At 53.8% G+C, this 25,830-nt stretch overlaps 1 protein-coding gene and 1 long non-coding RNA gene across 7 annotated transcripts in view; one reads left to right on the top strand and one right to left on the bottom strand.

The window, feature by feature from the left end:
• Nucleotides 1–25,830, top strand: part of TRPM2 (transient receptor potential cation channel subfamily M member 2) — a 95,211-nt gene that overhangs the window by 54,017 nt on the left and 15,364 nt on the right. For 2 of the 6 annotated variants that reach the window (XR_004052653.1, XM_010360112.2), the window contains 9 exons: nt 1,950–2,166; nt 5,527–5,645; nt 6,303–6,435; nt 6,927–7,098; nt 12,650–12,833; nt 15,740–15,921; nt 16,220–16,352; nt 23,888–23,975; nt 25,077–25,164. Coding sequence is in view for 5 of the 6 variants with exons in the window: in XM_010360112.2 (XP_010358414.1) it covers nt 1,950–2,166; nt 5,527–5,645; nt 6,303–6,435; nt 6,927–7,098; nt 12,650–12,833; nt 15,740–15,921; nt 16,220–16,352; nt 23,888–23,975; nt 25,077–25,164 (1,316 nt within the window). In the remaining variant the exon portion in view is untranslated. Of the gene's footprint in view, nt 1–1,949; nt 2,167–5,523; nt 5,646–6,302; nt 6,436–6,926; nt 7,099–12,649; nt 12,834–15,739; nt 15,922–16,219; nt 16,353–16,744; nt 16,877–23,887; nt 23,976–25,076; nt 25,165–25,830 lie in introns of those variants that run through there. The other 4 variants (XM_030914676.1, XM_030914675.1, XM_030914674.1 and 1 more) reach the window with 4 other exon arrangements.
• On the bottom strand, nt 13,247–25,792 carry LOC104659938. The gene is made up of 3 exons (XR_747652.2): nt 25,377–25,792; nt 23,644–23,748; nt 13,247–13,687 (listed from the first exon to the last, which is right to left on the bottom strand). It is a non-coding gene; the product is annotated as an uncharacterized LOC104659938 (long non-coding RNA).

Below are 25,830 nucleotides of genomic sequence, written 5' to 3'. Positions count from 1 at the left end.
TGCTGCAGGGCTGCGGGGCTGCGGGACTGTGGGGCTGCGGGGCTGCGGGGCTGTGGGGCTGCGGGACTGTGGGAGGGGCTCCTGGGGGCTCAGGACCTTCCCCAGATACCCTCGCTGGGAGCAAGTCACGTGTCCTCAGAATTGTTCCTGATCCTGGGGCCATAGAGATGGGGGTGGGAAGCAGAGCAGGGCCCTATGTGCTGGAAGCACCTGCCCTGCCCCAGCTCCAGCGCTGATCGCATAATGCTGGTGAGCCCATCCCTCGGCCACAGCAGCCTGGGGTCGGGGAGGCCAGGAAAGATGGTCTCCTGCTCCTGCCAGCACTGAAGACCTGAGCCAGTCTGGGGCGCAGGCAGTGAGTGCAGGTCTGGGGTAGGGCAGTGAGCCGCGGCTGAGTGCCTCCCTGTCCTCGCAGCTGCAGAGTCGTATGCAAAGCCTGATGTAATCGCTTTCCCTTCCGAAGGAGGAGGACATGGCTGGCCATGGTTGAAGGCCTGGCCTGGCCTGGTGTCCCCGCCTGCATCTCCTCAGAGGCTTGCTGGGACGTTGTGGGGTCTGCCGTGGTTTACTGAGGGCTGGATGGAGGCTCAGGGTCTCCTGGAAGTCAGGGCAGATTCAGATTCAAGACTCCAGCGAGGTGGCCGAGCCCCTTCCGCAACTCACAGGCCGAGCCCCTTCCACAACTCACAGGCCGAGCCCCTTCCGCAACTCACAGGCCGAGCCCCTTCCGCAACTCACAGGCCTGGAGCCCCTTCCGCAACTCACAGGCCTGGAGCCCCTTCCGCAACTCACAGGCCTGGAGCCCCTTCCGCAACTCACAGGCCGAGCCCCTTCCACAACTCACAGGCCTGGAGCCCCTTCCGCAACTCACAGGCCTGGAGCCCCTTCCACAACTCACAGGCCGAGCCCCTTCCGCAACTCACAGGCCTGGAGCCCCTTCCGCAACTCACAGGCCTGGAGCCCCTTCCGCAACTCACAGGCCGAGCCCCTTCCGCAACTCACAGGCCTGGAGCCCCTTCCGCAACTCACAGGCCTGGAGCCCCTTCCGCAACTCACAGGCCGAGCCCCTTCCACAACTCACAGGCCTGGAGCCCCTTCCGCAACTCACAGGCCTGGAGCCCCTTCCACAACTCACAGGCCGAGCCCCTTCCGCAACTCACAGGCCTGGAGCCCCTTCCGCAACTCACAGGCCGAGCCCCTTCCACAACTCACAGGCCTGGAGCCCCTTCCGCAACTCACAGGCCGAGCCCCTTCCGCAACTCACAGGCCGAGCCCCTTCTGCAACTCACAGGCCACACTGCCCACCTCCTTCCCTTTCTCCTGACGGCCACGATGGGCACCTGAATGCTCAGGAATCCTGGTGGGAAACTGAGGCAGGGAGGAGCGGCTCAGGTGTCCTTAAGCAGTGCTGGCTTCTCCCACGCTGTCCTGAGGATGGCAGAGCCGTGTCACTGATGGCCGCCTCTGCTCCAGTTCCAGCGGCCCTGGGATAGGGACCTGGGATCAGGGCATGCCACAGGTGGAGTGTGGTCAGCCCTGCCCCCAGTGAGGACGGCGAGGAAAGCCTGTCCCCATTTACAGGAGGGTGACTAAGGCCTGAGCGTCCACTGAGCACCTGGAGCTCTGAAGCTGGGACCCACCCAAAGCTGGGCTTGGGGCAGGCTGGGCCTCCCTGTTTGCAGCCATGAGGGTCATGGCCATGGGTGGGGTGTCAGCGGGCATCCCTGTGTCCTCACTTTGCTGGGCTGTGGGGTCCAGCCCCACTCTGGTGGCTGCGCTGTGCTGGCTCCGCCTGGAGCTGCTGTTATGGCCCTGGATCCCTGAGTGCTTTTGCCCCTAAAAGCACATCTCTCTGAGGGGCACGGGGGATCTTGGGGTGGCCAAAGCCTGTGGAGGTCAGGACCCTGGCCCTGGTGGTCACTGTCTCCTCTCCGCTGCAACGGCCGCAGAGAGAAGAGGCTGCAGGGGGTAAGCAGCCCCGTGGCCCGCGCCCGCGCCTTCTTCACCGCACCCGTGGTCGTCTTCCACCTGAACATCCTCTCCTACTTCGCCTTCCTCTGCCTGTTCGCCTATGTGCTCATGGTGGACTTCCAGCCCACGCCCTCCTGGTGTGAGTGTGCCATCTACCTCTGGCTGTTCTCCTTGGTGTGCGAGGAGACGCGGCAGGTACGGCCCCATCCACCGTTCCACGCCCCAGCCCGGGGCCACCCACTTGGCTGCATTCTGGTAGGGGACCCAGGGCTTAGAGCCCACCCCACCTAGCCTGCCTAGCCCCTTGCGAGCTGGGCAGAGCCAGTGCTCCCTCCCCAAAGTGGGTGGCTGGGGCCCTTCCCTCCTCGTGCCCCCTGTGCCTGCTTCCCTGCTTTCCCTTAGCCCAGACATCCTCCCCTCCTGGAGACCGGCTGATCAGCTCTGGGTGGATGCCCTGACCTTGTGGACTTTGAATGGGTGTGTCCCCTCCCCCAGGAAGAGCTATGCAAGGTGGGGGATCCCTAAGACCCCTCTCACATTCAGTAACGAGCAAAAAGGACCCACAGATGCTGGGGAGTGGCAATGCTCACTTACGGTTTATTAAGCAAAAGTCTACAGACTAAAGCAGCGAGGGGGAGGGACACAGCTGCCTCCAGGACAGCTCTGGGCCCAGGGCATCCTGGCAGTCCCTCCCTGTGGAGGGGTGGGTGGCACTCCATCCTCCCAGTGATGATGTGTGGCCTCAGGCGTGGAGGCATGGTCCCCAGGGAGGCTCGCGGGCCTTGGTGTCTACTAGAGGTCAGTCACAGAGGCGCGGCTGACACCACATGATTGACCTCAGTCTCCAGCCCTCCAAAGGTCAAACTGAAAACTGCCCAGGGCTCCACCAAAAATCACACTGTGGGACTACCTGGCGTGGCCCAGGCCCCAGGTAAACAAGGACAGCCTCATCAGGTGGACATTCAAAGGGCTCACAGGCTACCTCCCTGGAGCTGGGCGAGGCCAAGCTGCCCTCCAGGTGGGGCGAATCCCTTACTGTGTGGGGTCTCCACCGTGTCCCTATGGTGCCCGCACCTGCTGGCAGCCGGTGAATGGGAACTAGGCCCATGGGACCCTCAGGGAAGTGGTGAGGGGGTGGGATTGGCCACAGGGCAGTGGTCCTGGGTTACACTCACCTGTGCTCTCTGACCTTGGTGGAGCACCAGGCCCCCAGTTAGAAAGCGGTGTGCACTGTGTAAACACCACTGCCTACTGGGGCCCTCGGGGAGGCACTGGCATCCCCAGGCAGGACAATCAGGGCCAGGACTGGGCGGGGCCTGGGAGCTGTGTTGTGGCCCTGGCTCTGCCGGGCTCGCCTTGGCCTTCCTCTTGCCACATGGCTTCTGCCACCAGACCCTCTCTGAGGCCTCTCTGGAGGCCTCCATGCACCCCTAGCACCAGCCCCATGGGCAGCAGCCTGAGAGCAGAGGGGGCACTTCCTACTCCCTGCATCTGTCTGTGATCCGGGGAGGGCCCTGGTTGGTCCTGCTGGTCACCTGCCCCACCTGTCCAGCTGCTGGGTCCTGGGACCTGTGGCTAGGGAGGGTGTGGGGACTCCTGCCAAGCAGGCCAAATGGGGGCTCCCACAGCGCCTACCAGGGTCCTGCACTCTTGGTCTGCTGAAGAAGCGGTGTGGCCCCCGACAGAACAAACATCCCTGTAGGAAGGCAGCTGGCGCCTGACAGGAGGGGGCTGCTGCAACACACACACATGCACACACACGTGTGCACACATGCACACACACGTGTGCACACATGCACACACACGTGTGCACACATGCACACGTACACACGCACACAAATGGACACATAAGCATATGCATACACACATACACATACACATATGCACACATATACATGCACACATGCACACTACACAGGCACACACATGCATACGCATACACACACACATGCACACACACGTGCGCATGCACACACATGCATACGCACATGCATACACACATGCACACGTACATGCATCTACACACATACACATGCATACACACAAATATACACATACATGCACACGTGCACACATACACATGTATACACATGCATACACGTGCACACACGTGCATACACAAATATACACGTACACATACATGCACATGCACACGCATATTACACACGTGCATACAAATATACACATACATGCATGCACACAAGCACACATGCATACACATACACCTACACAATAACATGTACACATGCATACATACATGCACACACATACATGTACATACGCATGCATACACATACACAAATATACACATCTCCATACAAGCATACACATACACACACGTACATACATACACATACACACAAGCTCATACACATGCACACATACACATACACATATGAACACACATAAACACATATATACACATGTACACACACAAGAAAAACATACAAATACACATATACACATATACACATGCATGCACACACATACATGCACACATACATGCACACATAAAAATGTACACACATATACACACATACACACAAATACATGCACACACAATGCACACATACACATATACATACATATTCAGACATATACACACATACATGCAGAATATATGTACATACACATATACGCACACACAGGTGCTGAGTGAGCAGGGCGCCGGGGAGCTGCTGCCAGCACTACTCCGCATTGTTCCTCCACGTCCTGTTCCCATCTCCCTCACTGATCCAGCTCTCTTCAGACCAGAACCAATGTTCTGATTTGCTGATCATGATGACAGCATCAGTGATAGTCATGATAGTGATAGTGACAGTGACAGTGATTGTGATGATAGTGATAGTGATGATAGTGGAGAGTGATGTGACAGTGACAGGATAGTGGTGATAGTGATGATAGTGACAGTGATTGTGATAGTGACAGGATAGTGGTGATAGTGATTATGATGATAGTGACAGTGATAGTGACAGTGACAGGATAGTGATAATAGTGACAGTGACTGTGATGATAGTGATTGTGATGATAGTGATAGTGATGATGATAGTGGATAGTGATGGTGACAGTGACAGGATAGTGGTGATAGTGATAGTGATGATAATGGATAGTGATGTGACAATGATGGTGACAGTGAGGACAGCGGTGATAGTGACGGTGATAGTGAAAACAGTGACTGTGATGATAGTGACAGTGATTGTGATGATAGTGGAGAGTGATGTGACAGTGATGGTGACAGGACGGTGGTGATAGTGACAACAGTGACTGTGGTGATAGTGACGGTGATTGTGATAGTGGAGAGTGATGTGACAGTGATGGTGACAGGACGGTGGTGATAGTGACAACAGTGACTGTGGTGATAGTGACAGTGATTGTGATGATAGTGGAGAGTGATGTGACAGTGATGGTGACAGGATGGTGGTGATAGTGACAACAGTGACTGTGGTGATAGTGACAGTGATTGTGATGATGATAGTGGAGAGTGATGTGACAGTGACAGTGAGGATAGTAAGAGTGACAGTATGTCTGCCTCCCCACCGCCCCTCTTCCCAGTAGTTCTTCTATGACCCTGATGAGTACGGGCTGATGAAGAAGGCAGCCTTGTACTTCAGTGACTTCTGGAATAAGCTGGACGTCGGTGCAATCTTGCTCTTCGTGGCAGGGCTGACCTGCAGGTGAGTGGCTTCACCCCGGTGGTGGGCGCCTGTCTGAGGCAGCCAGCCCCGCAGGGGATGAGCACAGGCCGGGCCTGGAGCCAGCCGTACCGGACGAGGCTCAGCTCCTCTGTGAACCCCGGATTGTCATCTGTCTAATGCGTGTCCGGGTGGCAGTGCCCCACCTACCCTTGGGATTGTCGAGGGAGCACAGAAGGGGCATGAGAGCTCCTGGCAGAGCTGAGATTGTCCATGTGCAAGGGGCCATGGATGGTAACCACTGGAATTGTCCCAGCTCCATGGACACGCAGCTGCCCCTTTCTCCCTCTGCCTCCCTGCTGTGGGGTCACTTCACTGCCTGTGATGGTCTCGGGTCTCTGCGAGGCCATGGCCCCCTTTCTGTGAGGCAAGAGGGCCCTGGCTACCTGCTGGCTCCCTAGGGTGCCCCCATGCCAGACTGCCCTGTGGGGCTGGGCGTCCAGACCTTTCTGAAGAGAAGTGGGAGGCTCTGCTCCTCAATCTCATGCTGGCTTTGAACACCTGGGATGCAGGGCCCACCAGAGCCCTTTGCCTCCAGGGCCCACCTGGGCGGGGACAGCTGGAGGAGTGGCGGGGGACAGCTCTGAGGGCCACTGTGAGCAGGTGGCTGAGGTGCGTGTGCTTCTGCCTGGCGGCCAGGCTCATCCCGGCGACGTTGTATCCCGGGCGCGTCATCCTCTCTCTGGACTTCATCCTGTTCTGTCTCCGGCTCATGCACATTTTTACCGTCAGTAAGACGCTGGGGCCCAAGATCATCATTGTGAAGCGGATGGTAAGGGGGCAGGGGCACCAGCTCCATCGCGGCCTGCAGCCCAGGGTGGGCCTCGGGGAGGGCAGGCCCCGTGCCTGTGGCTCAGACCAGGGCTTAAGCACACCTGCCGGCCCCCCGTCCCTGCTTTGCCCCTTGGGCTCCCAAGAATACCCTTCTCGTACCTTTGCGTGTGTGTCACCTCTTCCAGGAAGCCTTCCCTCTTTCTCCTTTCTGATCCCGACTCAATCCTGACCTCTGATTCAGCTCTAGGAGCTTTCCTCCTGGGATCACGGTTATGTCTGACCCCTCTTGCACTTTGTGGTGCCAGCACAAAGATGTTGGCAGTCCACGAGAGTGTGGAGGCAGCCCCAGGGCTGCTCCTGGGAGTCTCCCGCATGCTGCGTCTGTGCTGTGAGTGGCAGTGCCATCTCCACTGCTGCTGGGCCTGCCTCTGGGCCCAGTGAGTGTCGGGGGCCGGGAGAGTGTAGCCCACATACCTCTCTGTCCTGCAGATGAAGGATGTCTTCTTCTTCCTCTTCCTGCTGGCTGTGTGGGTGGTGTCCTTTGGGGTGGCCAAGCAGGCCATCCTCATCCACAACGAGCGCCGGGTGGACTGGCTGTTCCGAGGGGCCGTCTACCACTCCTACCTCACCATCTTCGGGCAGATCCCGGGCTACATCGACGGTAGGAGTCGGGCACCATGGGAGCTCAGGTGGTGATGCCAGGAAGCAGGAGAGAGGCTGGAAAGGGGCCGCAGCCTGAGTGGGAGCGAGGCCGGCTCCGTCGGGGGTCCTGCAGTTCCCACCTGGCCAGCGTCCTCCTTGGGGACATTCACTCCCCAGCTCCTGTGGCAGGAAGTAGAAGGGGCTCCCACTGCCCAGGGGAGGGAGGAGGGTGGGCCTGGTGGGGGTGAGTGGTGCCACACAGAGGTCAGAGTGGGCTGAGGGCACCTGGGGCATCAGCTGACAGCCCCTGAAATGGAATGTCACCGTTTCCCCTTTCCCTCTCACCTCAATCCGAAATAACTTCCTTCTCTTGATGAGAGAATTCATTCCTTCCTCCCTCCCTCCTTCCCTCCCTCCCTCCTTCCTTCCCTCCTTCCCTCCCTCCCTCCTTCCTTTTCCTTCCCTTTCCTTCCCCCCTGCCCCTTCTGTTTCTTTGACAGGGTCTTGCTCTGTCACCCAGGCTGGAGTGCAGTGGCACGTCCACCTCCTGGGCTCAAGTCATCCTCCCACCTGCCTCCCGCGTAGCTGGGACTACATGTGCATGCCAACACACCTGGCTAATTTTTGTGTTTTTTGTAGAGACAGGGGTTTTGCCATGTAGCCCAGGCTGGTCTCGAACTCTTGAGCTCAAGTGATCCGCCCCCTTGGCCTCCCAAAGTGCTGAGATTACAGGCGTGAGCCACCGTGCCTGCCAGATAGAACACTTTTCATATAGAAGGTCTTTTTCTTTTAACAGCTTCATTGAGAGAGAGTTCACCTGGATAAAGTGTACCTGTCAGTGGTTTTCAGTCTCTTTACAGAATCTAATTTTATAACATTTGCATCACCCTGAGAAGACCCTGCATACTCACTCACAGCCACTCCCGTTCCCTCCCCTCAGCCACAGCCACCCACGAAGCTACTTGCAAGTTGCCTTTTCTGGGTATTTCACAGAAACTGGATGATGTAATAGGCAGTCTCTGGTGTCTGACTTCTTTCACTTGACATCATGTTTTCAAGGTTCGTCCTTGTGTATCAGTATTTACTTCCTGTTTATGGCTGAATAGGGCCCTGCTGTACGGACGCACCACATTTATTCATCCATTTATCAGCTGGTGGACATATGGGTTGTTTCTACTTTTCATTCATTCATTCATTCATTCATTCATTCATTCATTCATTTTTCCCGAGAGGGAGTCTCACTCTGTTGCTCAGGCTGGAGTGCAGCGGCACAATCTCGGCTCACTGCAACTTCTGACTCCTGGGTTCAAGCGATTCTCCTGCCTCAGCCTCCTGAGTAGCTGGGATTACAGGTGCGCGCCACCACGCCTGGCTAATTTTTGTATTTTTAGTAGAGATGGGGTTTCACCATGTTGGCCAGGCTGGTCTTGAGCTCCTGACCTCAGATGATCCACCCGCCTTGGCTTCCCAAAGTGCTGGGATTATAGGCATGAGCCACCATGCTGGGCCATTTCCACTTTTCAAATGCTGTGAATAACGTAGCATGAACGGTTATTTATAGGGTTTTGTGTGGGTATGTTTTTATTTCTCTTAGACACCTAGGAATGCATGGCTGGCTCATGAGAACTCCATGTTTAAGTTTTTGAGGACCTACCAGGCTGTTTTCCAGAGAGCCTGTCACATTCCACGTTCCTGCCTGCCCAGTCCCAGGATTCCAATTTCTCTACCTTCTTGCCAACATTTGCTATTGTCCATTAAAAAAAAAGCTCACATCCCAATGGGTGGGAAGTGGCTCTCCTTGTTGCTTTGACTGGCATTTCTCTAAGGACCTGCCACGTCGAGCGTCTCCTCTGGTGCTAATTGGGCCATCTGTATGTCTTCTTTGAAGAAATGTCTCTTCCTGTCCTTTGCCTATTTTTCTTTTCTTTTCTTTTCTTTTTTTCTTTTCTTTTCGAGACGAGATCTCGCTCTGTCAGGCTGGAGTGCAGTGGTGTGATCTCGGCTCACTGCAACCTCTGCCCCCCTAGTTCAAGCAATTCTCCTGCCTCAGCCTCCCAAGTAGCTGGGATTACAGGCACACACCATCATGCCTGGCTAATTTTTGTATTTTTAGTAGAGACAGGGTTTCACCATGTTGGCCAGGATGGCCTCGATCTCCTGACCTCATGATCCGCCCACCTCGGCCTTCCAAAGTGCTGGGATTACAGGTGTGAGCCACTGCGCCCGGCCATTTTTGCCTATTTTTCAGTTGGGTTATTTGTCTTTTATATTGTTGAGTTGTAGAGTTCTTTACATAAGGATACCAGTCTCTTACCAAATGTATGATTTGAATTGTTTTTGTCAATCTGTGGGCTGACTTATTTTCTTTATGGTGTCATTTGATGCACGAACTTTTGAATGTTTGATGACGTTCAACTGATTGATCTCCTTGATCATCATGCTTTTGGTGTCCTAGCTGAAAACCATTGCCATGATTTACGCCTGTGTCCTACTAAGTGTTTTATAGCTTTCGCTTTTTGTTTGGCCTGGTGTGTGGTAAGGGTCAGTCTTCCCTGTGGCTCTCCTGTTGTCCCAGCACTATTTGTTGACAAGACTGTTCTTTCCCCAGGGAAGCATCTTGGCAATCCTTGTTGAAAATCAGTGGACCATTAACGTAAGGGTTTATTTCTAGAGTGTCAGTTCAGTTCCCCGATGTCTGTCCTTGTGCCAGGACTGCACTATCTTGGTGAGTGTAGCCTTGTAGTGAGTTTCGACCACACTGTCTAGGTTGGCGTAGCCTTGTAGTAAGTTTTGAAATTCAGAAGTGTGAGTCCTAATTTGTTCTTTTCCAGGATTGCTTTGGCCTCTGGATCCCTTACCTTCACAAGAATTTTTGAATCAGCTCATCAATTTCTCCAAAAAGGGCATCTGTGATTTTGATTGTGAACATGGGATGTGTTTTCACTTATTTCTTTAATTTCTCTCAATAATGTTTTATAGTTTTCAGTAATAAGTCTTACGCTTCTTCTGTTAAATGTATTCCTAAATATTCTTTTCCAAACTATTATAAATAGAATTGTCCTATTGATTTCATTTCAAATTGTTCATGACTGGTATATAGAAATACATTGTGTTTTGTAGATTGATCTTGAACCCTGAAACCTTGCTAAACTTCTTTATTAGTTCTAATAGATTTTTAGTGGATTTGTCATATACAAGACCATGTCATCTGCAAAAAGAGACAGTGTTACTTGTTCCTTTCCAAACGGGTTGCCTTTTATTTCTTCTTCTTGCCTAAGTGCCCTGGCTACAACCTCCAGTGCAATGTTGAACAGAAGGAACAATGGGGGACATCCTTGCCTTGCTCCTGATTTCAGACAACGAGTCCACTGATCTTAGGGAACAAGTCTTTCACCATTAAGTGTGACGTCAGCTGTGGGGCTTTTGTAAATGTGCTTTATCAGACTGAAGAAGTTCCTTCTCTTCCTCGTTTCTTGAGTGTTTGTATTGTGAAGGAGTGGTAGACTGTGTCAGCTGCTTCTCCTGCACTTATTCGAATGTTCTGATGGTTTTTGCTCCTTTCGCTATTAATATGGTGCATCCCATCAACCGATCTTCAAATGTTAAACCAACTGTGTGTTCCTGGGACACGTCCCACTTGGTCTTGGTGAATAATCTCTTTTATATGGTGCTGGATTCACTTTGCTAGCTGTTTTTTTTTTTTTTTTTTTTTTTTTTTTGATGATTTTTGCACCTACATTCATGAAGGATATTGGTCTGTGGTTTTCTTATAATATGTTTGCCTAGTTTTGGTATCAGGATAATACTGGCCTCATAGAATGGCTTAGGAAGTAGTTCCTCCTCTTATATTTTGGAAGAGTTTGTAAAAGAGTGGTTTTAATTCTTCTGTAAACATTTGGTAGAATTCACCAGTGAACTCCTCTGAGTGTGGACTTTCCTTTGCGTGATGTTTTTGCCTCACTAATTCAATCTCTTATGTGTTACAGGTCTATTTATATTTTCTATTTCTTCTCCAGTCACCTTTGGTAGTTTGTGTCTTTCTAGGAATTCGTCCATTCTTCTAGATTATCTAATTTCTTAGCATATAATTTTCTCTAGGATTTCCTTTGTAAGCTTAGCAGTACTATCCTCTCTTTCATTTCTGATTTTAGCGATTTGAACCTTGTCTTTTTCTGTTCTTGATCAGTCTAGCTACAAGGTGGTAATTTTTTGTTGCTCTTTTTCAAGAACTGAGTTTGGTTTGTTGACTTCATTGTTTTTGTTTTCTTGATCTCATTTATATTCTAATCTTCATTATTTCCTTTCTTCTGCTTGCTTTTGGCTTGTCTCGGGGGAAAGCATCCAGTCTTTCTCATTGGGTATGATGTTAGCTGCAGGGATTTTGTAAATGTCCCGTCAATCACAGAGATTCTCTTTGAGTCCTATCTTCTTGAGTGTTTCTATTGTGAAAGGGTGGTTTGCTGTTCTTTTTCTAGTTTGCTACGGTGGAAAGTTACGTTAATAATTTTAGCTCTTGTTTTTAAATATAGGAATTTATAGCCATCAGAGTGAGTTTCTATCTTAGAAAATTAGTAACACATTCAAAACACGTTTGATTAGCCAGGACTGCATTGCTCATTGTTGAACAATTTTAAAATTCAAGATAAGTATAAGGAAAGAATGTTATTCATAATTTCACCTCCCAGAGTTAACCTTTGTTAATAGCTTCCTATGTTTCCTTAGAGATTTGTTTAAGGTAGAAGCTGGTTATGTATCAAACAGCCCTTACTTTCTATGCACGCAGGATGTTATCTTGCTTCACAATCACCCGTTTCACTTGTCCATGCATTGTCTCAGCAGCGTCTTCCCTTTTCCACATCTCCCTTCTCTCCTTTCTCTTGGGGATAGTTAATTTTTTTTTCCTTTTCAATTCCTTTTTTTTTTTTTTTTTTTTTGAGACAGAGCTTTGCTCTTGTTGTCCAGGTTGGAGTGCAATGGCGTGATCTTGGCTCACTGCAAACTCCACCTCCCTCCCGGGTTCAAGTGATTCTCCTGCCTCAGTCTCCTGAGTAGCTGGGATTAAAGGCATGTGCCACCACGCCTGGCTAATTTTTGTATTTTTAGTAGAGACAGGGTTTCACCATGTTGTCCAGGCTGGTCCCAAACTCCTGACCTCAGGTGATCCACCTGCCTTGGCCTCCCAAAATGCTGGGATTACAGGTGTGAGCCACTGCTCCTGGCCTTTCCTTTTAAATTATTTCCCACCGAATTGAACTCCCCAGGCTTGGGACCGGGTGCTGGCCCTGGCTGGGGCCCTGGCAGTGCCCTGGTGGGTGGCGTACCCTGGGTGGAGGCATGGGCCAGCCTAGGTGCAGCTCTGCCTCCGGAGCCTCTTACCTGTATCTGGCTGGAGACAGATGCCTCCTTCTGGACTTCAGGCCCAGAGGTGACAGCTGAGGTCACCCAGATGAGCGGCATCAGGCCTGCGAGGGACCTGGCAGTGACTGGAGGCCTCCAGGGTCCCCTCCTGCCAGGATCCTCTTGACTCTGTGTTGTTTTCTTGGCTCACCCACCCCCATTCCCAACGCCAGGCGTGAACTTCAACCCGGAGCACTGCAGCCCCAATGGCACCGACCCCTACAAACCCAAGTGCCCCGAGAGTGACGTGACACAGCAGAGGCCCGCCTTCCCCGAGTGGCTGACGGTCCTCCTGCTCTGCCTCTACCTGCTCTTCACCAACATCCTGCTGCTCAACCTCCTCATCGCCATGTTCAAGTGAGCGCCTGGGTGGGGCTGGCGGGTGGGGGGCGTTCCTCGGCTGCAGTGGCCAAGCTGTCTCCGGAGTCTTCTGGACAGAGTGGATGGCTGGTGCACAGAGGCGCCTCACTGATATCCTGGTGGAGCCTGCACAGCCACTCTCCGTGGTCACTGCTGCGTCTGTTGAGCTGGCGTGGGTCTGTCCTTGTGGCTGCTGGGGACCCGCGGTGCTGCGGCTGGATCCACATGGGCCTGCGCTCATGGCGCAGGTGTGAGGCAGCCTCCTCCCGCGGGGCAGGGATGTTGGTGTCCGCCTCGTTCCTTTTGCACAGGAGCAGCCTCATTCATGAGCTCACTGCCCTACCTGGGGAGCGTGCCGGGGCCGCTGCTGCTTAGTGCTGTCCCCTCACCACTCCGAGGGCTCTGCCTGTGTCTCCCTGTGACTGAGCAAAAGGGCTCACTGCCTGATGTGCAGGAAGCCAATACTATGGCACCAGGTTTTTAAGAAAAGAAAAGCTTTTTTTCTAGGCCAACCCACAAGGAGACGGGGTGCAGTTCACGTCTGTCCCCCTGCGCTGGCTTTAATGCAGTGTTTCTATTGGGGAAGGTTCGGGGGTGGGTTCTTGGATTAATAGGTGGCTGGTGGAAGAAAAGGGGGGTCTGGAAAGTTGTGTCTGCTCATGGGTCTCGTGTGCACATCTGGGCGGAGTTACCGGGACCCCGGGGTGGAAACTCGGGCTGTGGTGTCAGCAAGATTGGGCCGTGCAGACTCCAGCTGGCCACGTTGGTTCCAGCTGACCTCAGCCAGTTCTAAAAGCTCCTGCGAGCGAGTCTCAGCATCCCAGCAGGTGGTTTCTTTTCCTGTCTGCCATCTGTAAGTGTGAGCATTTCTGTTAGTTGCTGGGTTCTTTAGCTCTTTGGGGCCGGTTCCCCAGCCCTAGACGCGTTCCTGCTGCCCCCACCGTGTGCCTCCGAGGGCGCTGGCTCTGTGGCGCCTTCCCCTGAGCTCTGATCCATCTGTGGACGGCTCCGTGTCTGCCCTCCCGCGCCATTAGGGGCTTCTTCATCTGCCCGTCTTCGTGTGCTTTGCTGGTTTTGTGGGTTTGCACACACGTGTCCACCTCCTCTGGGCCTGGTGTTTGTGGCATCTGTGGCAGGTTGAATAACAGCCCCAGGGATGTCCACACTCTAACCCTGTGGCTATGGGGCCTTATATGACAAAAGGGACTGGGAGGATGGGGTTAAGTGGAGGATCCTGAGATGGGAAATTATCCGGGGTTATCTGCAATGGGCCCGACATCATCACGAGGGGCCGTGGAAGACAGAGGCAGAGAAGGAACGTGACGATGGAAATGGGCATTGGGGGGAGGTGAGACCCCCGGCCCAGGAATGCTGGTGGCCCCTGGAGGGTAGGAAAGGCGAGGCATGGAGGCCCCTGACCGACGGGAGGAGCACAGCCTTGCTGAACCTTGGTTTTAGCCCCGTGAGGCTCCTGACCTCCAGGACTGAGAGAAGAGTCTGATTGCTTTAAGCTGCCAAGGCAGTGGCGGTTCACTACGGCAGCATGAGGAGACTCATGCAGTGGCTGTTTCTTTTCTTTGGAAATGTCTAGCATTTTCTTTAAATCCTTAGTGTCTTGAAGCATGCAGTCTTATCATAGAACCTTTGGAATATTCTTTGCTACTGTTGCTTTTGAAACAAGAAGGACAAAATAGGTGGCTGTCCATCCGGCCCCTGGTGGGCGTGGTCCATCCGGCCCCTGGTGGGCGTGGTCCATGCGGCCCCCTGGTGGGCGTGGTCCATGCGGCCCCTGGTGGGCGTGGTCCATCCGGCCCCCTGGTGGGCGTGGTCCTCTGGGGTTGCGCCTCTGATCAGCAGCTGTGGGCCCCAGGCTTTGGGGGTTCCAGTTTGCTCTTGCAGGTTTTAAACTTAGAACAAATTAAATGCTGAGGACCTCACACCAGAGGCAGCATAAAAAGAACTCCAGGGAACCAGGAGGCCACGCAGAATGAAAGCACAGGTGTTTGGGGTCCTGGTGGGCCCCTGGGTTGGCTTTGGGGGTTTGGTGGTCAATTCCTGGCCCTGACAGTGGAGCTGAGGAGCCCAGCATGGATGCGGAACCGTCATGGCCCACAGAAAGCCCAGTCTCCCCATGCTGTCCCCATAATTCAGATAAACCTCCCAGGCCCTCAGAGCCCTTCCCAACCTCTGCAGACAGGCCCTGTGCTATCCAGGACTCTGAAAATCCTTTTGTTCCTGGTTTTGTTAGGAACCAACCGTTTCTCTTCTTGTTTCATTGGCTAAGCTGCTGAGGTTGCCACCTTTTGCTTTCACATGGGTTCTGAACATTGAGAGAACCTGAGCATGGGCCAGGACTGTCATCTCGAGGCCAAGGGGCTGGTGGCAGGACACCGTCCCTGCAGCAAGTATGGCACCCACACTGCTGGCTCCTGTTGCAGAGGGCTCTGTTACCCTGAGACACACCCAGGAGGCCCCTGCAGCCCTGCCCCTTCCACATGCACCTCTGGGGGGTCTGGCTCTGGTGCTTGTCAGAATCTGCAGATCAACTCTTAGAGTTCAATGCCAGACAGTGTCTGTCTCCTGATAAACATCCACTTTGTGTCATTCACCAGTGAGGCTTATAAAATCAAAAGTCTGCGTGCTTCTCCTTTTTTTTTTTTGCCTTGGTTCCCAGGAAGTCTGGAATTGTGAGGTCTGTGGGTTGAGTTCTGTGCCTGGAGCTGGCCTGCTCTCTGTAGCATCAGAGTGGGCACGCAGGTGTGGCTCTACTCTCTTTGGTATCAGAGTGGGCACACGGTGTGGCTCTGCTCTCTGTGGCATCAGAGTGGGCACGCGGGCAGTGAGAGGGGTCTGTTCCAGGTAAACACTCTGACCTCGAGATGTCACTCTCTCCTCTCTGACAGCTACACCTTCCAGCAGGTGCAGGAGCACACGGACCAGATCTGGAAGTTCCAGCGTCATGACCTGATTGAGGAGTACCACAGCCGCCCCGCCGCACCACCCCCCTTCATCCTCCTCAGCCACCTGCAGCTCTTCATCAAGAGGGTGATCCTGAAGACTCCGGCCAAGAGGCACAAGCAGCTCAGTACGTCAGTCTCAGTGCTTCTCCTGACTCTCCTGGCCGCCTGGGTGCAGAGGGGGTAGAGATGGTGTGGCAGCTCTGCCCAGAACCCTGGACGCTCAGCAGGCCTGCAGGCCACTCAGGCCGCTCCCCTTCTGCTGGCCTTGAGCAAGTGGTGGGGATCGAGCCCAGAGGCTCCCTTGGGGCAGGAGTGCGGAGGGCTCTTCCTGCCACTCAGGACCGACCCCCGGGTGGGTCAGGGCTTCAGGGCCCACCGTCCTGAGGATTCCAGATCCCCTGGTCTGTCCTTCCACCCTGACAGAGAACAAACTGGAGAAGAACGAGGAGGCGGCCCTGCTCTCCTGGGAGATCTACCTGAAGGAGAACTACCTGCAGAATCAGCAGTTCCAGCAAAAGCAGAGGCCCGAGCAGAAGATCGAGGACATCAGCAATAAGTATGGGGGCTCGGACGGGCCTGGGGGCGGGAAGCCTCTAGAGAACCTCCTGCAGGTCCACAGGCACCATGAGTACATGTTCCACGTGGGGAGGCCCAGCAATGCCTCACTGGCGAGGGAACGCTGTATCCCGTGGCCCCTGCAATGCTGCAGGCATCTGGGCCTGTGCCCGCAGCTGACCCAGGGCCCTCTGGGGTCCTTAGGAAGGCTGGGACCCACAGGGCGCAGGGTCAGAGGCTGGGAGGGAAGCCTCGGTGGCTGGAGGAGGGGCAGGTTGGCCCACAGGAGCCGGCTTGGAGGCCTGGGGGGATGTGCACATGGGGTCCAGGCTGGTTTGGGGGTGGTTTGCTCTGTGAGCTTGTTGGTGCACAGCCTTACTGTAGCTTCTGCAGCCCAGCCCTTGAGGTCAGCCACGTAGCTTCTGCAGGGCCTCGGCAGCCCAGCCCTTGAGGTCAGCCACGCTCAGCACCATCCTCCCTCTTGGCTCCTCCCACGTTGCTTCTTTCCAGGGCACGAGGTCAGTGTTGGGGGAAAATCTTTCTGCTCCCTTCTCTCCACTGCCAGCCCTTTGGCCCTGCTAAGTGTCAGCAGGGCCTAATGGCCCAGCAGTGGGCAGCAGGAAGGGCTGTTCCCAGTGTCCTGCTCTTAGTGTGCGTCTCACCATGGCATGAGAGGAGGAGGGGGAAATGGACACAGTGCCACCTAGTTATGGCAGTATGGAGGCTCCTATAGTCACAAACAGGGGCATCCTGAAACTGTCAGGGGATGGCCAAGACTGTGGGCTCTGGACAGACCAGGCCAAGTGCCCTCCACCTTAGAGATAGGTATGTACTCCTGCCTTTCCATACCTCCCTAGCCTTGTCTGTAAGATGGAGACACGATAGTCCCTGTCGACACCTTGGAGTTGTTTCCAGAATACAGTGGGGTCCTGACTGTAAAGAATTGAGCACATATGCTTGAACCATAGCCAGGGCTCTGCTAACGTGGCCTGGTGCTTTTATTGTCACTCACGAGTAGTGGTGGTGGTGGCAATGGTAATGATGGTGGCTGCGATGGTGTTGGTGGGGTGATGGTGGTGATGGTAGTAGTTGTGATGGTGGTGATGGTGGTGGTAGTAGTGATGGTGATGGTGGTTGGGACGATGCTGGTGATGGTGGTGTTGATGGTGGTGGTTGTATTAGTCTGTTTTCATGCTGTTAAAGACATACCTGAGACTGGGAAGAAAAAGAGGTTTAATGGACTCAGTTCCACATGGCTGGGGAGGCCTCACAATCATGGCAGAAGGCAAGGAGGAGCAAGTCACATCTTACATGGATTGTGGCAGGCAAAGAGACAGAACTTGTGCAGGGGAACTCCTCTTTATAAAACCACTAGATCTCATGAGACTTATTCACTATATGAGAACTGCATGAGAAAGACCTGCCCCCATGATTCAATTACCTCCTAATGGGTCCTTCCCACAACACATGGAAATTGTGGGAGATACAATTCAAGACGAGATTTAGGTGGGGACAGAGCCCAACCATATCATTCTGCTTCTGCCCCCTCCCAAATCTCATGTCCTCACATTTCAAGACCAATCATACCTTCCCAACAGTCCCCCAAAGCCTTAACTCATTTCAGCATTAACCCAAAAGTCCACAGTCCAAAGTCTCATCTGAGACAAGGCAAGTCCCTTCCACCTATGAGCCTGTAAAATCAAAAGCAAGCTAGTTACTTCCTAAATACAGTGGGGGTACAGACATTGGGTAAATACGTCCATTCCAAATGGGAGAAATTGGCCAAAACAAAGGGGCTACAGGGCCCATGCAAGTCTAAAATCCAGTGGGGCAGTCAGATCTTACAGCTCTACAATGATCTCTTTTGACTCCATGTGTCACATTGAAGTCACGCTGATGCAAGAGCTAGGCTCCCATTTTGAGCAGCTCCACCTTTGTGGCTTTGCAGGGCACAGCCTCCCTCCAAGCTGCTTTCATGGGCTGGCATTGAGTGCCTGTGGCTTTTCCAGGTGCACGGTGCAAGCTGTCGGTGGACCTACCATTCTGGGGTCTGAAGGACAGTGGCCCTCTTCTCACAGCTCCACTAGGCAGTGCCCCAGTAGGGCCTCTGTGTGGGGGCTCTGACCCCACGTTTCCCTTCTGCACTGCCCTAGCAGAGGTTCTTCATGAGGGCCCGCCTCAGTAGCAAACTCCTGCCTGGACACCCAGGCATTTCCATACATCCTCTGAAATCTAGGAGGAGGTCCCCAAACCTCAATTCTTGACTTCTGTGTACCTGCAGGCTCAATATCACATGGAAGCTGCCAAGGCTTGGGGCTTGCACCCTCTGAAGCAACAGCCCAAGCTGTACCTTGGCCCTTTTAGTCACAGCTGGAGTGGCTGGGATGCAGGGCACCAAGTCCCTAAACTACACACAGCAAGGGGACCCTGGGCCCGGCCCATGGGTCTTCCCTAAGCCTCTGGGCCTGTGATTGGAGGGGCTGCTGTGAAGACCTCTGACATGCCCTGGAGACATTTCCCCCATTGTCTTGGGGATTAACATTTGGCTCCTTGCTATTTGTGCAAATTTCTGCAGCTGGCTTGAATTTCTCCTCAGAAGATGGGATTTTCTATCCTGTTGTCAGGCTGTAAATTTTACAAACTTTTATGTTCTGCTTCCCTTATAAAACTGAATGCCTTTAATAGCACCCAAGTCACCTCTTGAATACTTTGCCACTTAGAAATTTATTCTGCCAGATACCCTAAATCATCTCTCTCTCAAGTTCAAACTTCCACAGATCTCTAAGGTGGAGGCAAAATGCCACCAGTCTCTTTGCTAAAACATAGCAAGAGTCACCTCTGCTCCAGTTCCCAATAAGTTCCTCATCTCCATCTGAGACCACCTCAGCCTGGACCTTATTGTTCATGTTAAAATCAGCTTTTTGGTCAAAGCCATTCAACAAGTCTCTAGGAAGTTCCAAACTTTCCCACATGTTCCTGTTTTCTGAGCCCTCCAAACTGTTCCAACCTCTGCCTGTTACCTAGTTCCAAAGTTGCTTCCACATTTTCAGGTATCTTTTCAGCAGCACTCCACTCTACTGGTACCAATTTACTGTATTAATCCATTTTCACACTGCTGATAAAAACATACCTGAGACTGGGAAGAAAAAGAGGTTTAATGGATTCACAGTTCCACATGGCTGGGGAGGTCTCACAATCATGGCAGAGGGCAAGGAGGAGCAAGTCCCATCTTACGTGGATGGCAGCAGGCAGAGAGAGAACTTGTACAGGAGAACTCCTCTTTTTAAAACCATCAGATCTCATGAGATGTATTCACTACCACGAGAACAGCACAAGAAAGACCCACCCCCAAGGTTCAGTTACCTCCCACTGGGTCCCTCCCATGACACATGGGAATTATGAGCGTTACAATTCAAGGTGAGATTTGGGTGGGGACGCAGCCAAATTATATCAGTAGTGGTGATGGTGAAAATGGTGATGATGGTACTGGTGATGATGGTAATAGTAGTGGTGGTGAAGGTGATGGTGGTGATGGTGATGGTAGTGGTTGTGCTGGTAGTAGTGATGGTGGTGGTGGTAGTGGTAACGGTGATGATGGTGATGGTAGTGGTGATGGTGGTGGTGATGATGGTGATTGTGATGGTCATGATGGTAATGGTGATGATGGTGATGGTGATGGTGGTGGGTAATGGTGATGGTGGTAGTGGTGATGGTGATGGTGGTGGTGGCAGTGGTAATGATGGTGATGGTGATGGTGGTGGCAGTGGTAATGGTGTTGATGGTGATGGTAGTGGTGATGGTGATTATGATGGTTGTGATGGTAATGGTGGTGATGGTGATGATGGTGGTGGTGGTAGTGATGGTCATGGTGGTGGTGGGTGATGGTGATGGTATTGGTATTGGTTGTGCTGGTGGTAGTGGTGGTGGTAGTGGTGATGGTGTTGATGGTAGTGGTGATGGTGGTGATGGTGATGGTAGTGGTTGTGCTGGTAATGGTGGTGGTGGTGGTAGTGGTGATGTTAGTGATGATGGTAATGGTGGTGGTGGTGGTGGTGGTAGTGGTGATGTTAGTGATGATGGTAATGGTGGTGGTGGCAGTGGTGATGTTAGTGATGATGGTGATATGGTGATTGTGATGGTGATGGTGGTAGTGATGGTGATGTGACAATGGTGATTTTGATGGTTGTAATGGAAATGGTGGTGATGACAGTGGTGATGGTAGTAGTGGTGATGGTGGTGATGATGGCAGTGGTAGTGTTGATGGTAGTGATGATGGTGCTTCTGATGGTGGTAATGGTGGTGGCAGTGATGGTAGTGGTGGTGGTATTGGTGGTGGTGGTAATGATGGTAGTGGTGGTGCTGGTGGTGGTGGTGACGATGGTGGATGTGGTGATAATGGTAATGTTGATGGTGATTATGATGGCAATGGTAATGATGATGGTGACAATGTGAGAACCTTAATGAACTAGCTGATGTCAAAGCCCCTTCTAGCTCCCATTTGGAGTGAATTGGTGCCCTGTTTGCTTGAGTCTGGGCACGATGACTTCCAGTTGAGCCCTTGGCATGCTCTTTGCCTAGAACAGTCTTCTCCCAGAGAGAGTTAGGACTTACTGTCTCTCTCTCTTCAGGCCTCACTTCATTGGAGGGCCTTTCCTGCCCTCTACCCACCCTGTCCCCATACCCTGTCTTTCTGGAATCTGGATGTTGGTTGGTTGGCTGGTGGGTTTGTGGGTTGGGTCATGTCTACCAGCCAGGCTCCATGTAAGAGTAGGGACAGAGTCCCACACGTTCCCCATAGTATCGTGGGATGTAGAGCAGGCCCAGTGCCTAGAAGGCACTTAGCAAATCCTATGCAGTTCTGGAACTGCTGCTAGTTCCTGGCCTGGCAGGGTTGCAGGAGGCTGGGGTCTCTGGTCTCCAGGCCTGCTCGGCCTGACGTTTGGCTCTGATGGTCCACTTATAGAGGAGAGACCTGGGGCCATGCAGTGCCCTGAGAACCTTCTCTTACTTGCTCTGGACAAGCACAGCTTTGATGGATGGCCTCGTCTGGGACATCTGACTTTGAGCATTGGCCATGCCCAGGGCCCAGATGCTGGGGAAAGGTGCTTGGGAGAGTTTCTGAAAGGCGGCCTCCGCATGTCAGGATGAAGCTAAAAGGCCACAGCTCTGCTGATGACCAACATAGTCAGGGCTGGAATACAATGGCTGGCGTGTGTTAAGGGCTCACTGAGGACCACGCCCTTCACCTGCATCATCTCGCTCAACCCTTTTGCAGAGGGAGGTATTTTTCCTTCCACTTTTACCCACAAGGAAGTGGAGGCCCAGGAAAGTGAGGGAGGTGGCTCAGCATCCACCACTGGCCAGCGGTGTGGCCTGGAATGCAGGCCCCAGCAATTTTGCAGCCTCCTGCCTTAAGGGAGTGGGTTGGGCCCCAAATGAATCAGTCCCAGGCTGGGTGTGGTGGCTCACACCTGTAATCCCAGCACTTTGGGAGGCCCAAGTGGGTGGATCGTGAGGTCAGGAGATCGAGACCATCCTGGTTAACATGGTAAAACCCCCATCTCTACTAAAAATACAAAAATTAGCCAGGAGTGGTGGCATGTGCTTGTAATCCCAGCTACTTGGGAGGCTGAGGCAGGAAAATGGCTTGAACCCAGGAGGCAGAGATTGCAGTGAGCTGGGATCGTGCTGCTGCACTCCAGCCTGGGCAACAGAGCAAGACTCCACCTCAAAAAACAATTTAGTCCCAAATGCTGCTCAGCTCCTGCCCTATCCCAGACGTCTTAAAGCTCAGAGTCGGTCTGCTGCCTATTCCCAGCCTGGGTGCTCAGTGGAAGTTGGGCGCCTCCAGTTATTTTCTGAGGTTGAAAAAACTTAAATATAAATTTTCAGGCCAGGCGCAGTGGCTCACGCTTGTAATCCCAACACTTTGGGAGGCTGAGGTGGGAGGATTGCTTGAGCCCAGGAGTTCAAGACCAACCTAGGCAACATAGTGAGACCCCCCCCCCGTCTCTACAAAAAATAAAAATAACAATTAGCCAGGCATGGTGGCTCATGCCTGTGATCCCAGCTACTCAGGAGGCCATGGTGGGAGGATTTCTTGTGGCCAAAAGTTTGAGACCAGCCTGCGCAATGTAGTGAGACGCCATCTCTCCAAAAAGAAAAAAAAAAAAAAAAAAAAAAAAAAGAGTAGCCGGGTGTGGTGGTGTACTTGGGGTCACAGAGTCCCAGCTGCTCAGGAGGCTGAGGCCAGGGGTTCGAGGCTGCCTGGGTGATAGGGCAAGACCCTGACTGATGCGTATTTGTGTGTCAGTGGCAGTTTTCCCAAGATGAGCCTGCAGAACGTATTTCCACTGGGCCGCTGGCTGGTGTGCTCACCTGTCACTCCCATTGGTCAGCAGCTCTGGCTCATCCGCAGAGGGGCCTGGGACAGAAGCTGATGTGCTTCAGTCGACCCAATCTTGCAGAACACGGGCTCCAGGGAACGTGAGGAAAGAGCTCCTCGGCCCTCACCAAGGGCCCTAACCTGGTCACTGACCCTTCATGGGTCCAGTGAGGAAGCTGGGGACCCGGGAGGCAAATGAGCGTGGGGTGTCATAACCTTGCAGCACGGAGGTGAGCTGAGTTCACCAAAGCTCCTCGCCCACAGAGCGGGGCTGGAGCTTTGGGGGTCAAGGACAAGCTCTGTCTGCAAATCTGGACAGTTTCTGCATCTCATGGTGGTGGAATCACGCGGGTCCGAGAAGGCTCCAGTAACCACCCTCGCATGTTTGCAAGGCTGTCTGGGAAAACACGGCAGGTGCAGTTAAGCGGCTTTTGTGGGATTAAGCAAAATGCAGTGTGGGTGAAAGGAGACTCCCAGGCCCGGCGTGAAATCATTTTCTTCCCTTTCCCTAGATAACTGTTTAAAGTGGGACATATCCTCAGAAAATTTCTGTGTTACTAAAATAGTTGCTCAATGTATTATAAGAATATCACTTGCAGTGGGCGCAAGGAAGTGAGGGAGCCCAGGGGACAGCAGATGAGAGCTGGAGACTCGTGTTTGGCCACAGAGTTATTTTAACCATAAACACAGCAGGCCAAGGCTGGGTGAAGCAAAATAAGACAGAAACTAAATATTTCCAGAATAATAGTGCCACTCCACAACCCCACAAAATACGACAGAAACCAAACATTCCCCAGAACAGCAGTGCCTCTCCACATCACCCCCACAACAAAATCAACCTCTGCTGTGCCCAGAGGAAGTTTCATTGTTTGTGACCTGTCACCTGGCCCTCCCTCAGTTCGCTCACCTGCCCCCTCTTCTGGGACGGACAGGCTGCCAGAGCTTGCCGTGTGAGCCTCGGCTGTCCGTCTGCTGAGATGTCTTTCCCTTTGGGGCCCTGGGCAGTTTGGTTCTATGGGAGAAATGCATGTTAGAAATAGTTTCATATTAAGAGGAAGCAGAGACTGATGCAGGGCCGTCTGCAGTGCGGTGTGGCGTTCCCGGGGCCCCAAGGCCTGGTGTGCATCCAGCTCGGCTGCTTCCTCTTTCAGGGTTGACGCCATGGTGGACCTGCTGGACCTGGACCCACTGAAGAGGTCGGGCTCCATGGAGCAGAGGTTGGCCTCCCTGGAGGAGCAGGTGGGTCCGAGGTCCAGGCCTCTGTTCAGGAGGTGCCGCTGTTGGGCCTGGTGGGCGGCACCAGGTGGTGCCGTGTGGTGCCATGTGGTGGCACCGAGTAGGGCTCTGAGAAGCGATGGTGAGGAGGAGGCCAGAACGTCAGGGCAGCCGTTCCCAGCTGGAAGAGGTGCCCTGTGTGTCCTCCAGAAAACCCTGCCTGAGCGTTTCTGTGACTGAGCTGCTCCTGTGTGCACTGAGGCCTCTGTGGCTGGGCTGTGCTCCTGGCTGCTCCCAGGAAACAGAGTGTTTGTCCTTCCCGGCCTCTGAGCCCTGGAGAGGCCATGAGACCGAGGTGGGGAGGACTTAGAGATGGCCAGTGAGGGTCTGCCTGCCCACCCCATCAACGTCCACCAGCTGGGCCGGGCCGTGCTTTCCAATGACAGCCCCTGAGGCCACGGTAGCCTCTGTGGTCAGCGCTGAGCCCTGTGGATGGCTCAGCCACCCAGTGCTGCTGCTCCCAGCCGCTCTGTGGGGCAGGGCTGGGCCCTGTGCTCCTGGGGCATCCACCATCCACCAGTCCTGTCTGCTGCACCCAGAGGTCTGCCCAGGCCACCCTCTTCCCCAATCTAGGCCTTGCTGGGACCCCTGACAGGGTGCCCAGCTCTGAGCCACATGGGTGAGATACGTCCTGCTGTCCCCTGTGGGGGCTGCATCAGCCTCTGGGGAGGCTCGTCCTGGGAGGTGCAGGAACCCTGGAAACCCCTGGCTTTGGCGGCCTGTGACCTCTCCCTGTGGTGAATTGCCTGGCTGCAGCTTCATGCTGGCTGCATCCTTTGACTTGTCCAGTCCAGTGACAATCCCACTGTTGTATCTCTTGGGCAGGCTGCATCATCAGATGTGTGACTCGGCAGCCCCCGAGGGAAGCTGGGTGGGCCGGGGCAGCATCCTGGCTGGCTTGGTGGCTGCCTGGGGAGGAGGTGGTCTCTCACTTTCAAAGTGTGCAGGGGCTGAGTGACAGGGGTGGGGCTCCTGGCTGGGGGAGTGAGGTCTCGGTGGGCAGTAGGATGTGTACCATACATGTGGGTGGTAGGTGCTCAATGTGTCTTGGGCCGCGCCTTCCAGGTGGCCCAGACGGCCCGAGCCCTGCACTGGATTGTGAAGACACTGAGGGCCGGCGGCTTCGGCTCGGAGGTGGACGTCCCCACTCTGGGTGAGTGGGTGGCCAGGCCAGCAGCTGGTCTTCACCTGCCTATGTTCTTTTGGGTCTGGGGTCAGTTGGGAGGAGAGGCAGCTGGCGGGGCTCTGGCCAGGAGGAAGGCACTGGCTGGAGCCTGTTCCCAGGCCTGGCAGGGCCGGTGCCCTCAGGAACTCAGCCCACCCACCAATGCTGGTGCCGAGGCCCTGCCGGATCTCTGACCTGACCAGGTTCCTGGATGTGCATGGGGAAGCCTGGCCTGCTGTGCCCTGAGCTCCCCACATACCCTGCTGCAGAGTCAGGGGTGCGAGCCGGGCAGCTGCAGACTGTGTCTGAACCTGGTCAGGTGGGCTGAGCGACGAGAAGCAAAGTCTGTTTGCCAAAATTTGCAGCTGGCTATGAAATGGACATAAGTAGTCTTCCTTGGGCCACTGAGTTTCGCTGGCCCCCAAGGAGCACATTTCTCTCAGTAACTGCACTGTGAGTTTAGCTCATTACTGAGGTCCCTGATTGCCGCTGCACAAAGGGGCAGGTGCCGGCAGGGACACTGCCCTGACCTCTGATGGCCATCCTCCCTGGGGGCCCTGCTCGCTTCAGAGCTGGTGTTCGACCTGCATGGCCATTTGGGCTTGGGGAGGTAGTGGAGCCCAGATGTTTTGGCAGAAGGACCACGGAGGAAGT

This window comes from Rhinopithecus roxellana, chromosome 13, assembly GCF_007565055.1.
Source record: "Rhinopithecus roxellana isolate Shanxi Qingling chromosome 13, ASM756505v1, whole genome shotgun sequence".
Taxonomy (NCBI): domain Eukaryota; kingdom Metazoa; phylum Chordata; class Mammalia; order Primates; family Cercopithecidae; genus Rhinopithecus; species Rhinopithecus roxellana.
This window is presented reverse-complemented; position numbering and strand designations above follow the sequence as displayed.